At 48.9% G+C, this 16322-nt stretch overlaps 1 protein-coding gene across 1 annotated transcript in view; it reads right to left on the reverse strand.

Annotated features, from left to right (window-relative positions):
- RTKN (rhotekin) overlaps positions 1-12457 on the reverse strand; it is a 22041-nt gene extending 9584 nt beyond the window's left edge. Inside the window, exon 1 of the mRNA XM_007952640.2 lies at positions 12347-12457. Coding sequence (XP_007950831.1) covers positions 12347-12457 — 111 coding nt within the window. The remainder of the gene's footprint in view (positions 1-12346) is intronic.
- Positions 12458-16322: the final 3865 nt, after the last annotated feature.

Consider the following 16322-nt stretch of genomic DNA (forward strand, 5'->3'; position numbering starts at 1 on the left):
CAATTGACTCATGGCAATTCCATTTGTGTCAGAGTAGAATTGTGTTTCAAAGGATTTTCAATGGCTGAATTTTTGAAAGCAGATCACCAGATTTTTTTTTTTTTATATGCCTTTTGGTGGACTCAAACCACCAACCACTCAGTTAGCAGCCAAGCACTTAAATGTTTGCACTACCCTGGGATTGACTCTTTTTATCTATCTATCTATCAAACCTGCTGCCATAGAGTCAACTCTGACTCATAGAGACCCCACAGGACAGAGCAGAACTACCCCATAGGGTAGTTCCAAGGCTCCAGTCTTTATAGGAGTAGATTGCCACAACTTTCTCCCATGGAGGGCTGGTGGGTTTGAACAGCTGACTTTTTGGTTAGCAGTCAAACATTTAACCACTGTGCCACTTAGGGCTCCTTTTATCACTGTATTATTGGATACTGTAACTTTTCATGACTGGTGGGACATGTATGGTACACTTATATTTTTTGCCTCTCTTGTATCTTGGGACGTTGTTGTTGTTGTTATGTGCTGTCAAGTTGGACTAAACTCATAGCAACCCCTCCTTGGGTTTCCGAGGTGTTATCACTACCGTGGTGGTTAAGTTTATGTGTCAGCTTGGCTGGGCCTGGTTGAGTGGCTGGGCGGCTGGTGGTAGTTATTCCCCATGATGAGACCGGCAATCAACTCTATGGTGGGATCTACCACAAGCAGCTGAGTAGCTGCCTTTGGGATGTGGTCTGCTTCCTGTATATAAGGAGAAGCCTTGGGCATGGTCTCTAACTTATGGCACCTTGAACCCTGCATGTAGCCGTGTCATCGTTTAGCACCCTGCCGTGCTCTGCCGATCTTGGGACTTACAATGGACTTGAATTAATGGCCTGCTGTGTGATTTGGTAATATCAGGACTGTGCCTTGTTACTTGTCAATCTTGGGCTTGGCAGCCCCAGTAGCCAACAGCTGTCTGAGTGAAGAAAAGCCTCTAGGTTCAGTGGACCGGGAGCTGGAAGCAGAGCTAAAGCCCAAGGCTGAGGGCCTTTCATCCAGCCCCTAGAACTTGGCACTTTGAACTTGGACTTAAAGCTTCCAAATTGTAAGAATAAACTGTTTGTTTAAGCCATCCCATTTATGATATTATTTCTTGTCAGAGTGGCACTGTTGTTGTTGTTGTTGTTATGTGCCTTCCAGTCGGACCCGACTCATAGCGACCCCTCCTTGGGTTTCCGAGGCAGTATCACTACGGAAGTAGATTGCCCAACCTTCCTTCCGAGGAGTGGCTGGTGGGTTTGAACCTCCAGCCTTCTGGTTAGCAGTTAAGTGCCTCAGGCACTATGCTACCAGAGCTCCTAGAGTGGCACTAGGTAACCAGAACAACTACGGAAGTAGATTGCCCAACCTTCCTTCTGAGGAGTGGTTGGTGGGTTTGAACCGCAGCCTTCTGGTTAGCAGTCAAGTGCCTTAGGCACTATACTACCAGAGCTCCTTCTTGGGATGTTAGTCTTCCAGTTACAGTACATGCTGGTATCTGGCAGGGATACGTCTAACTGATTGTTTAAAACTGGAAGGTTCAGTGGAATTAAATCATGGTATTCAGAGGGTACTGAATGAGGGTATACATCCCAAAGTTGTGAATGTATAAAACTTTTTTGCCTTTTGTACAGCGAAGTAAGTTTGTAAGTATGTGTTTGGTTCACTTTGTGTTATTTGGAAGTTGTGGTTTTGGTAGTGATAGAATTTTCAAGTAAATTATTTTCAGGCTCAATAGCATATCTATACTCAAACTCCCCCCCCCCTCCCTGGGGTTTTCCCAAGTACACTGTGCTAATTTTTTTTTCACAGCATCCTGTAACAACTGGGGGTGGGAGGGGGTCGGAGCAGATGTGACTAGCTTCCTTCACCCTTCAGGCTTGTTCTCATTAGGCAGCCTACTGTGGACCTAGAGTTCAAAAGAATAGGAAGATCTTCCTTTCTTGTGAAGAACAAGCCACTAGTAAGCAGGGTGCCAACAGCTCTAATAGATTGGAGAGCATTTACCTGTCAAGAGATCTAGAATGTGATGCAGGGAATGCAGCACTGAAAACAAAATCTCACTGCCATCGAGTGTATTTCGACTCATAGCAACCCCTCCTTGGGTTTCCCAGGTGGTATCTCTACAGAAGTAGATTGCCCAATCTTCCTTCTGAGGAGTGGCTGATGGATTTGAGTCACCAGCTTTCTGTTTAGCAGTCAAATGTCTTAACCACTATACCATCAGAAGACTCAAATAATTATGTGCAGCCATTGCAAGGTACCTTTATGTGTTGTTCCATGTTTCCAAACAATAAAATAAATTTGCTTAGAATAAACAATTTTTCTCATGACTCATCCCACCCATCCTACTTCCGGAGACCAGTGGGACATATGTGTCCCCCATAATATGTATCAAAATCCATCTTACCTAACAAAGTTTTACTATGTATGACTCATTGATTCAGCATGCATTCTGTTACTGAAAACCCTTATATCACCCAAATCTAACAAATATAAATTGATCATGAAAAAGTTAGGAAAAAAAATAAACCTTTTTAAAAATTAAAATCTTCTGAGTTAAATTTACCAGGTCAGATTTTCAGAACAGGAATTTCTAGGAGTGAGGCATGTGCATTTTTGGAAAATTTCCTATGTGATTCCAGGTCTGAGAACCATGAGCTGAAAGGAATGGACACAGATAGTAAAGGTCATCCTGGGTTGCCTCAAAGACTCAAGTAATCAGGAGGATAATCTTGTTGGCAAGACAATGATAGAGAAGGAACACACCACTTACGGAGTTCACCCATGCTGCACAGAGCCCCATCCAAAAACCAAACTCACTGCCTTTGGGTCGATTCCAACTCAGAGTGACCCCTCCTTGGGTTTCCGAGGCGGTAACTCTACGGCAGTAGATTGATTGCCCAATCTTCTTTCCGAGGAGTGGCTGGTGGTTTGAACCACCAGCCTTCTGGTTAACAGTCAAATGCCTTAGGCACTACACAAAGCCCCACATACCTCCCAAATTAGGAGATTCACACCTTCTGGCCCTCTGAGCTTGGGAGGTGAGGACAGAGGCAGAGAATGGAGATGGAAAGGCAAGTAAGGTGGGTGTTCCAAGTATGAGGGGCTGGGCAGGCTGTCATATGAACCAGAGGGGAGACATTTGGAGAAGCACCAGGATTCTCAGGAACATTTGCTCAGAAAGAAACCCTAGAGATCCAGTCATGGAACAGAGGCTAAGAGCACTGGTTTAATACAAGACAAACCTGGGTGAGAGTCATAGCCCTGCTACTGATGTGAGAAGCTGAAAAGAAACTTATTTAAAAAGCACTGAGCAATTTATTCAACCTCCCTAAGCAATGGTTTCCCCATCTGTAAAATGGAACTAGTCCCTACATCCTAGGATCGTTGTGAGGCTTCACTGAAATAGGGACATAAAACACATAGCATAACCCAGAAGAAGCGAGTAGCTGAACCTGTGGGCTCAGGACCATAGTCACAGGGGACATCAAGCTCAATTGGCATAACATACTACACAAAACATTGTTCCACATCCTACTTTTGGCGAGTAGCAAATGGGATCTTAAAAGCTTGCAAGCAGCCATCTAGATGCAACGATGGGTCTCTCCTCATCCAAAGCAAAGAAGAATGAAGAAAACCAAAGATTCATGGAAACAATTAGTCCTTGCGACTAGTACACCATGCGATCCTCAGCCTATACGACTATGAGACCAGAAGAACTAGATGGTGCCTGCCTACCACTATCAACCTCTCGGAGGGGGATCTATGTAGGAGATACTGGATAGAGAGGGAGAACAATGTGGAACAAAACACAAAATCATTTGGGAAAAGAAAAAGGCGACCAAGTTTGCTGGAAGAGCCTGGTAGAACCACTGAGACTGGTCCCTAGCTGCCCTTCAGGTCTGGAATTGAACCCACACCTGTGGCTTCCAGCCAAACAAAAGACAGGCATATGAGTTGAACATTTACCTGAGGTAGATTCATTCTTTGGAGAGAACAACCATGGGAGAAAAAAGGGCCATTTATGCACAAGGAGACAGTTCAGGGGGCAGGAGTGCATGGAGGGATGGACACAGAGAGGAGGTAGCTATTGGGAGTTAGTGGGAGGGGAGCTGTTGCATTGGAATAAATTGTAGTCGATGTCATGAGACAATGTGTGTGTGAACTGCTGTATGGAAAATGAATTTGCTCTGTAAACTTTCACCCAAATCACAATTAAAAAAAAAAAAAAAAACACATAGCACAACACCCATCGTGTAGTATACATGAATGGTAGGATGCTTATTTTAGTGATGCCATTTTGGAACAATACTATTCACCCAAGGAACACTAGAGCATCCCTATGCTGTCTGAGGATCTACATTTAAAACCCAGCTGGGAGGTGAGAGATGCAGCCATTAATGGCTGCTTCACAAGTGCCATGTCATGGCATAAACACTCTCACAGGAAACAAACTCTGCTTGCTTCTGAGTAAGGTGATCAGGGAAGGCTCCAGACAGAAGGTGGAAGACTAACCCAGATCACAATGTGCAGATAGTTTTGGAGGTGAGGCAAGGCAGACTGAGCTACTAACCAGCTGGAGGAAGTGAGTAAATCTGACCACCCAAAACCTATCTTCTCCCTCACACCAGCTCTCCTCCATACCCCACTCCCTTACTTCTGTTCCAGGGGGCTCCACTTTTTAAGTCTCCAACACCTGAACACCCCAAATTCCCTTTCAAAAGCCTTGTCCAGACTCCCTGTAGATTCTTCCTTCATTACCCATTTCCTGGGCCACTTTGCCAGATCACATTCTAGCACGATCCACCTGTTTCCCTTCCTGTCCTTCCCAAATAGGCCAACCTGGTCCCAACACTCCCTCCACCACGATGCCCTCCCAGACTACACAGCTATCCCAGTCTACAGGGTCCCTCCAGCAGCCAGTTATGTCTGTCTGCACCATGGTCCCACTTGGGTTAAGTTTCAGTACTTGCCAACCCCCAACTCCTTCTGCACCTAGCTCCTGGCACTAGCATCCCAAACGGGTAGGAGCAGGTGGAGGGAAGAGGCAGTGGCATCCTCAGCTCTCTCCAGACTAGCTTCGTTGCCCTGGCCCCAGCATTCACGGATGCTTCCTCAGCTGCGTCCATTGCTCGTGCAGCGCTGGCAGAGGAGGGGTGCAGAGTCTGAGGGACCCAAGGGCTGCCACTGGGGAACTGAGGGGCGCCGCCAACGCAGCCGCCTCCACCCCCACCCGCGGTGCTCCAGGAGCCAGTGACATCAGCTCCCAAGTGCCGCGAGAGTGGCCCAGGGGCGCTGTGGGGCGTGCAGCACTTTGGGTGCTTGGCAGATTAGGGTCCCGGCTCCCGGCTGCTCGGCCATAGGGCAGGACCCTCCAGGAGCGCCCACGTTGCCTGGCAAAGGGCTCCGGTCCTCTGCACCGCACTTGAGCCTGGGGAGGGAGGCCGGGGGCGGGAGTCAGAGGAGGCTTCTGGCCCTTTGCGGTTGTCCTCAAAGATGACCACTTGCTCTAGAGTCGGGCTGGGGGTGATAATGTAAAAATCATGGAAAACTGAGCACAGCAGGGCTGGGGACCCATACAACTCCTTCCTGCCTTCCAACCCCAAATCCATTCTGTCAGGGCCCACAGCCAAGAGGGCCCTAGAAATCTCAACTCTCAACGGTCTGGGCAGGTTCTGGATCCCTGTGCTTTCTCCCCTATCACCCCACCACAAAGAGAGCTACATGTGGTCCTCTCCCCAACCACACATCCCTCTCTCCAAGCAAACAGCATTTTCCCCAGAGTCTCCTGGGAAAGCCTGGAGTTTAGTGTCAGTCAGACCTGGGTTAGGGCCCAAGGGACTGAAGGAGAATGAGTCATGGGCAGAAGCCCCAGGATATGTTTGGCCTAGTGGATATCCCTTCCCACCCCTCCCACTCTCTTCTGTCCCTGACTTCCTTCTGTTTCTCACCACCTTCTCTTCCCTTCATAATCCCACCAGAGCTTTTTGTGGGTAATCAGTTCAAATCCTAGTTTAGGTACTTCATTAGCTGTGAAAATTTAACCTTTGAAGGCTTAATTTGTAAACTGGAGATGGTTCTACCTCATTCAAAACCGTTTGAAAGGGACAAGGTTATAGTCACTTCTTGGCCACAGCCAGCTACCCAGAGGGAGGGAGTAGTTGGACCTGTGGGCTCAGGACCATAGTCACAGGGTATATTAAGCTCAATTGGCATAACATATTACACAAAAACATTGTTCCACGTCCTACTTTGGCGAGTAGCGACTGGGATCTTAAAAGCTTGCAAGCAGCCATCTAGATGCAACGATGGGTCTCTCCTCATCCAAAGCAAAGAAGAATGAAGAAAACCAAAGATTCATGGAAACAATTAGTTCTTGCGACCGGTACACTATGCGATCCTCAGCCTATACGACTATGAGACCAGAAGAACTAGATGGTGCCTGGCTACCACTGTCAACCACTCAGAGGGGGATCTATGTAGGAGATACTGGATAGAGAGGGAGAACAATGTGGAACAATACTCAAAATCATTTGGGAAAAAAAAGGGGGGAGACCAGGTTTGCTGGTCTGATACAGCCTGATGGAACCACTGAGACTATGGCCCATAGTTGCCCTTCAGGTCTGGAACTGAACCCACTCCTGTGGCTTCCGGTCAAACAAAAGACAGGCATATGAGCTGAACATTTACATTAGGTAGATACACTCCTTGGAGAGAACAATCATGGGAGAATAGAAGGGCTTGTGTATGCACAGGGAGACAGCTCAGAGGGTAAGAATGCATGGAGGGTGGACAGAGGGAAGAGGTAACTATAGGGAGGAAGTAGGAGGGGAGCTGTTGCATTGTGGTAAATTGCAGTCGATGTCATGAGACAAAGTGTATGTGAGCTGCTATATGGAAAGTGAATTTGTTCTGTAAACTTTCACCCAAATCACAATTTTTTAAAAAAACCTGTTTGAGGATTAAATGGGAAAGCTGAACCCCTACCAAAGGAGCTCTGGTGGCATAATGGGTAGTTCTAAACCCACCAGATGCTCTGCAGAAGGAAGATGAGGCAATCTGCTTCTGTAGAGATTTACAACCTTGTAAACCCAATGGGAGCTCTGGAGGTATAGTGCCTAAGGCATTTGACTGCTAACCAGAAAGCTGGCAGTTCAAACCCACCAGCCACTCTTTAGAAGGAAGATTGGGCAATCTACTTTTGTAAAGATACCACCTGGGAAACCCAAGGAGGGGTCACTATGTGTTGGGATCAACTCGATGGTAATGAGTTTGCTTTTTTTTGATTTAAACCCAACAGGGTCACAATGAGTCAAAATTGACTCAATGGCAGTAGGTTTGTTGTTGTTGTTAACCTCTACCTGGGCCCAGCACATAATTAAAAACCTTTGTCCCACTCCCACCTCCCCTTTACTTGCAGTTTAAGATTGCCTCCTCCAGAAAGTCTTTTTAAATTTACTCTTCTCTGTTACCTCTCTTGCCAATCCCTGAAACATCAAAGAGTCTTCTTTTGATAACCTGCTGAGCTTGGTGGCCAAAGTGAAAACTAAATTCCTCCTCTGCCCCAGACTCTGGGCAGGACTCCCATGGAGAAAAATTTCATTAGTGAGAGCAAAAGGGATGCAGATTTTAAACATTTAAATATCTAGACCAGTTCTGTCCAATAAAACCTTCTGCGATGATGTAAATGTCTAGGAGCTATCAGGCACATAAGCTCTTGAAATATGGCTACAGTAAATGAGAAACTAAATGTTTTATATTATTTTAATTACGAATTAAGTAGCCACATATAACTAAAAAACCCATTGTTGTAGAGTTGATTCCAACTCATGGTGACCCATGTGTACAGACTAGAACTGCACTCCATAGGGTCTTCAAGGCTGTGACTTCTTGGACACAGATCACCAGGCCTTTCTGCTGAGGTGCTTCTGGTAGGTTTGAACTGACAACTTTTTGGATAGTAGTTGAACACTTAACCATTTTCACCCCCCAAGGACCCTTCACATATAACTGTTGTGTACTATATTGGATAGATGACAAGGGATGGCTAATAGATTTATCTCATGTGCCAACACAGGACAATCAGAGCCCCAACAGGTTCACTGGGCATTTTCCTGCAAATTAGAAAAGGTGACCCCTCCAGGCAAACAAATTAGCCGAAGATGGCCCCTCCTAATGCCCCCTAGGAGCTCTGGTAGCATAGTGCCTAAGGCACTTGACTGCTAACCAGAAGGCTGGCGGTTCAAACCCACCAGCCACTCCTCGGAAGGAAGGTTGGGCATTCCTACTTCCGTAGTGATACTGCCTTGGAAACCCAAGGAGGGGTCACTATGAGTCAGGGCCGACTCGATGGCAAATAACAACAACAATGCAGCCCAAACCAGAACAGGGCTCCTGCTTCTGCCTAGCTCACTTGTGAAGGTCAAAACCTGCATAATTTATGCCAAGATTGTGCTGAGAAAGATTCGGAAGCCATGTCTGGGCTCATTAGTAAAGAGTGCTATGACTAACAATGTGTACTATGGTTTAGGGAGAGTGAGTGGCAAGTCAAGAAAGCAGCACATATGCAATAAATTTGCCATTCCTGATCTAGACACTCTGCAGTTCCACCTCTGACTTCCCTCAGCAGCAACCCCCTGCCTAACCCAGGCAGTCACTGCCACAACTTCCCTCCATCTTCCCCATCTCAGAAAATGATCACATTACCCAGGTGCTCAAGCCAAACAACAGGGAATCATCCTGGAGTCCTCTCTTTGCCTCATCCTTCACATCCAAGCCATCAAAAGGCCTGTTGAGATCTACCCTCATCATCTGAAATCCACCCACTTCTCCCAGTCTCCTTGGGCACTATAATCCACACCACCAGTTTCGCACCTGTGACTGTAATGAGCTCTGATAGTGTAGAGGTTAAAGCATTCAACTGCTAGCCAAAAGGTGGGTAGTTCAAACCCACCAGCCACTCCATGGGAAAAAGATAAGGCAGTCTACTTCTGTAAAGATTTACAGCCTTGGAAACTCTATGGGGCAGTTCTGTTGTTGTTGTTATGTGCCATCATCTCTTTCTCGTAGCGACCCCTCTCGGGTTTCTGAGGCAGTATCGCTATAAAAGCAGATCGCCCAATCTTCCTTTCAAGGAGTGGCTGATGGGTTTGAACTGCCAACTTTCTGGTTAGCAGTCAAGTGCCTTAGGCACTATGCCACCAGAGCTCCTACTCTGTCCTAAAAAGGGTCACTATAAGTCAAAATCAACTCAATGGCAACAGATTTGTTTTTTTTTGGTTACTGTAATAATCTCCTACCTGGTCTTCTGTTACCCTGCTTGCCAATTCCTCCACACACAATCTTCCAGTTTATTCTCCACTGCAGCCATTGTTTAAAAACACTAATCAGTCATTCCTTTGCTTAAAGCCCTTGCATGGTCTAACATCACATTTAGAGTGAAATCCAAGTGTCCTATCATAGCCTTCAAGGTCCTTTATGATCTGACTCCTATCCACCATCTCAACCCCAACTATGTCCCAGCCACACTGGCTTTCCCACAAACATATCAGCCTCATCCTTATCTTTGCCCTTGGTATACCTCCTCTCCTGTCTAGAAAGCCCTCCCTCCAATCTTCACATTTTCATCTCCTCACAGAGGCCTTCCCTGACCTCCACATCTAATGCTGCCCTCCCCACCTGATTTTGACTACATCCCCGTTGTCATCATAATTTTACCATGTGAGATCATTTTTTCATGTGTTTGCATGTCTACTGTCTCTTCTCCACTAGAATGGGCCATTCCTATCTTGTTCACTGAGGTATTCCAAGGGTCTAGAACAGAGCTATGCACATAGTAAGTGTTCCATAAGTGTGGTTTAAAGAATAAATGAATACATAAATAACTCCTGCTATCTCCAGGGTTAGTAGATACCTTACTCCTGATCCACAGCTCATTTCCCCTTCTCTAATAAGCCTACATCGTGGCTGCAAATCTCTTTCACAGTGAACTCCTTTCTTCCTCTCATACCTAAAATGATCTTTCATCTCCAGAACACACATGCACACCCATCCACAGAGCTTCCAGAAATAAGTGCAAAGACCCTGTTGCCATCATAATGCTCTGATCAGTGGAACTGAGCCTGGGTCCTCTTAGTACCCAAGAACCACCTGCATCTCTTCCTGCTTTGAGCAGGCCCTACCCTCCCCCTCAGCCCCAGCAGGGAAAGGCAGGGCAGAGATGGGGACTGGGATGCAAGCAACCAGAGGATATGTGTATATTCTCCAGGGGTGGGGGCATTACCTCCAGGCTGAGTGCCATCTGCCGAATGTAGAGCATATTCAGGTCCTCCAGGATGTGCAATCTGTCCTGCATCTCTGTGCCCCCCAGTACCCCTTCCCTTGCAGCCCCTCCAGAGGGGTGGGGCAGACACCACGTTGCCCCACAATTCCTCCTCCCACTGCTCCCTCAGTCTTGACAGAGGCAGGCAGCTCTTGGACAGTAGGCAAAAGCTGTCCCTGTTCCTATGCGCTCCGGTTAGACCCCTCTGGCTTCTGTGACAAACTTCTTGCCTACTGTTTGCTGTTCCGGACCCTGGTAGGAGCCAGGCAGGGAGGAAAGGAAAGCGAGGTGAGGATGAGCGGGGTCCCAGAAGGAGTGGCCAGCTGCAGAGGGGACTCTGGGCACAGAGTGTCCAGTCTTGCTTTGGTGGCAAATGTTCTCCCAGCTGTGGAAGAAAAAGGCCCTTTCATTTCGGTTCTGGTCTCTCCCCAGCCCCCGCCCACATCCCTGGCCTGGTGGACAGAGAATCTGTGTGCAAAGAGGGCGTGAGGGGCAGGCACAGCCGGACGGGGGCAGGGAGAGGACATCTCATGCAGGTCCTGCAGATTCATGGGGTTTGCCAGGAGGTTGGAGCTTTCCGGAGAGGGGTTCTGGCATAGTTTGAGAGTTAGGAGGAATAGGGACAGAGGTGAGGACTTGAACGGAGAAGAAGCCCAGAGTGGGACAAAGCGTAGGTATTACGGCCCTGCTCCCTAAACCACCGCTTCCAACTCAGGGCCCCCATCCAGCCCGCCCCACCCTGGACTCACAATTACCTCGATTTTCCAGCAGAAAAGAGAGGGAGGGAGAAAGTCAGGGGTGTGCCTGTCTGCTGCTGCCCCCGCTCCCTCTGCGGGCCCCTTCCCTTCCAGACAGGAAACCAGCACCGATTCCCAACCAGCTCCCCCCTCCACCCCAGGCCCAGGAGTCGCACTCCCCTAGGCGGCTGGCCGGGCCCTGCAGCTCCGCCCCAAGCTCCTCCACGCGGCTCCCTAAGGCCAGGCTCATCCTGGGGGCGGCTCCCCCATAGACCCCTCCTCCTGGTCCCCAGGCCTCGCCCCCCACCCCCTCACGCGCGGGTCCCTCGGGGAGAGTTGCTAGAAGCAGACCAACAAAAGTCCCCTCCCCCTTCTACCATCTGAACCAGAGAAGGCTCGGGACACGGGGGCACGAGTGTGAAAGGGCCTTTGTTCAGGGCAGGCGGGAGGAATTGGGCAAAAGCTACGCCTGGAATCTCGGCGGAGAAGGAGAGGAAGGCCCTCCTCACTTAACCCTTTCCAGGCCTTGGAGAGAAAAGAGCTTGGAATTGGACTCTCCTTGGGCAGGTGTGAGGCTGACCTTGAAGGAGGTCCTACAGGGGGCTAATCGCCCTCGCAGTCCTTGCTCAGTCCCATAACTTCAAGCCCTTCCCGAGACACTTTGGAGAGTTACAGGTAGGGCTCAGTACGAGACAACGTGTAGACCCGTGGGGCCGGGTGGAAGCTCTCAAACTAGAGGCTGGACTCCTCCTGGGACCCAGGGAAAGAAGTGGAAAGTTTGGGGATGGAAATTCCCCACTTCCCTAGCAGAGCGAAGAGCTTCACCCAAGGGAGCAGAGACCTGACCTAGAAGTTGAGACAGGTTTGCAGGATTGGGCCGGTGTCCGGGGAAGGAGAGGGAGCCCAAGGCAGGCCAAGAGTCCGAGCTCTTGGGGCCCGCCTACCTTGCCACCTCCTTTGGCCCTGGGATTGCTGCGGAGGGCAGGGATCCAGGCATATTTTGGAAATCGAGCCTGAGGTCCCTCGAATCGAGACCAACCCTTTTTCCAGGCAGAGCCTAATAATCCCACCCCTGCCCCGGAGTCTGGTGAGGTACAGGTCTGATTAATGTGCAGAGATCTGCGCCTTGTGAAATCAACAACTCCTGCACTGTTTGTGTCCAGACCGCTGCGTCTCCGCCCCTCCGCGTGCGTGCGTGCGTGTGGGGGCAAGGCGGCCAGGGGTGCGGGAGCCCGGGAAGGGGAGGTCTAGGACGCGGGTCTCTCACCTCCGGCGTGTCGCTGAAAAGGCTGAGTCGGAAGCGGCCGCGTTTGAACTCCATCTCCAGGGCGGAGCCCCGGGCCACTGTGACTCGGCTCCGGTGGTTTCGGGTGAACATGCTGGCGGCTCCGCGCCTTTGCCCGCCCTGTGCGCTTCCCGCGCCGCCCGGCTCTGCCTGGTCTCGCCTGTTTCAGTCCCTCGACGCCCGCTCCTAGTCCCGCGAGTATCTCCCGCTGCGCGTTTCCCAAACCCCGCCCTCTGAGACGACACCTGGGCAGGGCAGGGCAGGGCGAGGCACCCTCCTCCTCTACCCCCGCAAAAGCCCGGCCCGGCAAGGCCCGGAGTACCGATCGGGCCTGACCCGACAGCTAGTTACCCTAACAGCCAGGGACACCACACTTCGCGACCCATGCAGGGACGCAGCAGCTCTTTCCACCCGGCCCCTGGGCGCCTCACCTGGGCATGGGCGGGCCCAGAGAGGCCCCGCCCCATCAGCTACCCCCACCTCGCGGGCCCAAGGTCCTTGGGCTCGGACAACCTCGTGACCACTTGAGCCGCAGCGTGGCACACCCCAGCTCTTGTTGGGTTCTGGGACTGCGCCCACTCTCACCGTCAAGCAGTCTTTTCAACCTCTCCAAGGAACCATTTCAACTTTCTTCTTGTGTGCCTTCGGGTAGATTCTGACTCTTCCAAACCAAACTCACTGCCATCCAGTTGTCCCAACCGATAGCGACCTCTCCTTGGTTTTCTGAGGCGGTATCTCCCCGGAAGTAGATTGCCCAGTCTTCCTTCCGAGGAGTGGCTGGTGAGCTTGAGCTGCCAGCTTTCTGGTTAGCAGTCAAATGCCTTAGGCACTACACCACGAGAGCTGTCCCATAGGCTTTCCCAGGCTATAATCTTTAAGGCAGTTGACTGCTAACCAGAAGGCTGACGGTTTCCCACCAGCCACTCCTCGGAAGGAAAGTTGGGCAATCTACTTCCGTAGTGATACTGCCTCGGAAACCCAAGGAGGGGTCGCTATGAGTCCTGGTCGACTCCACCACGGGCAAGTAACAACAACAACAACAATCTTTATGGGAGCAGATCACTCCTGCAGAGCAGCTAGGTAAGTTTAACCATTGCACTACTGGGCCTCCTTTTCAACTTTCCTATAACCCCAAATGTCCCTCCTTTGCTCTTCCTTCCTTGGCTCCCTGCCAAGTCTATCCACCCATCCCTGGTTCAAATTCATCAGACAGTGTTTAAGCACACAGTCTTGGACGCTGCGGAACTCAGCTATTTGAGTTTTGGTTTTCTTATCTGTTCAATGGGGATACAATAATTATCCCCATCTTTCAACTGGGATCTTAAAAGCTTGCAACCGGTCATCTAGATGCCCTGATGGGTCTCTTCTTGTCCCGAGCAAAGAAGAAGAAAACCAAAGACACGTGAAAACAATTAGTCCAGGGGACTGGTAGACCATGTGATCCTCAGCCTATATGACCATGAGACCAGAAGAAGTAGATGGTGCCCGGCTATCACTGTCAACCACTTGGAGGGGGATCAGTGCATCAGACAGGGTAGAATTGCCCCTTAGGGTTTCCAAGACTGTGCTTTTTACAGAAGCAGACTACTACATCTTTCTCTCATGGAGTGGCTGGTGGGTTCAAATCAAATCAGTTAGCAGCTGAGGGCTTAACCACTGTGCACCAGGGTTCTCAGCTCTCTGGGTTCTAATTGGACTCCAGAAGTGGGCTAATCACTCAGACAGGGCTGACTGATAACACAGAACTCCCTTTAGCCACAGAGGTTCAGGCCTGGCCAATTATTCTAATTCCACCTCTCTGGCTACAGTGATTGGTTTGGGATGGGTGAATGATCCCAATTGGTCCAGAGTGAATCCCAGACATGTAGGAGCCTCAAGAAACAGATGATTTGTTCTCTGCTGAATTTAAACCTGAAAAGATGTAGACTCAGAAGGGCAGTATTTGTACAGGGAGATAGCTCAGGGGGCAGGAATGCTTAGGAAAGAAGGACACAGGGAAGAGATAGCTAAAGGGAGGAAGTGGGAAGAGTGCTGTTATGTTGTGGGGAATTGCAGTCAATGTCATGAAACAAAATGTGTATAAACTACTGTTGTTGTTATTTGCCATCGAGTCAGCCCCGACTCATAGCGACCCCTCCTTGGGTTTCAGGCAGTATCACTACGGAAGTAGGAATGCCCAACCTTCCTTCCAAGGAGTGGCTGGTGGGTTTGAACCATCAGCCTTCTGGTTAGCAGTCAAGTGCCTTAGGCACTATGCTACCAGAGCTCCTATAAACTACTGTATGGAAAATAAATTTTCTCTAAACTTTCACCCAAATCACAATAAAAATTTTAAAAAAAGAAAAAGACGCAGATTCAGAATTTTTGGCAGCAATCTTGTTACACTGTAGAGAGGGAAGCCAACATAGAGGAAAGTAGAGCCAAGTGATGGAAAGAGACCAGATCATGTGACAGTATTTAATGCCTGGTCAAGCCACATCTAAAGCCTGGCCTCTGGGCTTTTCAGTTCCATAGCCAATACATGTTTCCTTTTACTAAGTTAATTTTAAGTCAGATTTTCCAAAACAATATGGAGTAATTCACCATAGCTATTCTAACCTGGGCTCTCTGAGAATTAAAGTTTAGTATTTCTCTGGCTCCAGACACCTGCTGGTATGAGCTACTGGCTCTCAAATTCTCCCCAGTAAGTTTGGAAGTGCCCAGAAGATCCCTCCTGTGTGTTTGGCAAGCTAATCCTTTGGCATTCCTTCCACTCCCACTGGGAATGAAGAGAGCCTTCTTATTCTGCAGAAGCTAGGAGTGATAACCCTGTCTTAGCTGCCCAGTGAAGGAGCTAATAGTCAATATTGAGGGAAACAAAGCATGCACCCTCTAAAGGCACTGCTGATGTCTGGGTCTAGGTTGCTGAGATTGCTGGTGTTCCACCTAGCAGCACAAAGGTCTGCCTCCTGCTTGCTATTTCACATGTTCATAGCACTATTTATGGGGCACTCATCTTGTACTGGGAGCTCCAGTATTGTAGTGCCTAAGGCATTTGACTGTTAACCAGGAGGTTGGCGGTTTGAACCCACCAGCCACTCCTTGGAAGGAAGATTGGGTACTCTACTTCTGTAGTGATACCACCTCAGAAACCCAAGGAGGGCTCACTATGAGTCGGATCCAACTCGATGGCAGTGAGTTTACCTTTTTTGGTCACCTTGTACCAGGAGGTCTGGTTGTGCTGTGGTTATTCAGCTGCTAACCAAAAGGTCGGTGGTTCCAACCCACCACTTGCCTGGTGGGAGAAAGATGAGGCAGTCTGCTCTGGTAGAGATTTACAGCCTTGGAAACCCTATAGAGCAGTTGCACTCTGTCCTATACGGCCACTATGAGTCTGAGCATACTTAATGGCAGTGGGTTTGGTTTTTTGATTTGGTGCCTGGTACCAGACACTATGCTGGGAATTTTGTACTCATTCTCATATGTAATCCTCACAGCAACTTAAGGGTGGAAATGATTTTTTTTTTCTTTAAAATTTTTACTGTGATTTGAGTGAAAGTTTACAGAGCAAATTCATTTTCCACACAGCAGTTCATACATATTTTGTCTCATGACATTAAATGCAATTCCCCACAATGTAATAGCTCTCGTCCCACTTACTCCTTATGGTTACCTCTTCCCTGTGTCCTTCCCTCCCATGCACTCCCACTCCCTGACCTGTCTCCTTGTGAAACACTGCCCTTCTGTTCTCCTATGATTGATGGCTCCAAGGAGCATATCTACCTGATGTAAATGTTCACCCCATATGCCTATCTATTGTTTGGCTGGAGGCCACAGAAGTGAATTGAAGAAAATAACAAATGCTGGCGAGGTTGTGGAGAGATTGGGACTCTCATACACTGCTGGTGGGACTGTAAAATGGTACAACCATCGTGGAAAGCAGTATGGCGATTCCTTCATAAGTTGGAATTAGAAATAC

This window comes from Orycteropus afer, unplaced genomic scaffold, assembly GCF_000298275.1.
Source record: "Orycteropus afer afer isolate SDZICR_OR568_19922 unplaced genomic scaffold, OryAfe1.0 scaffold00354, whole genome shotgun sequence".
NCBI classification, from domain to species: Eukaryota; Metazoa; Chordata; class Mammalia; order Tubulidentata; family Orycteropodidae; genus Orycteropus; species Orycteropus afer.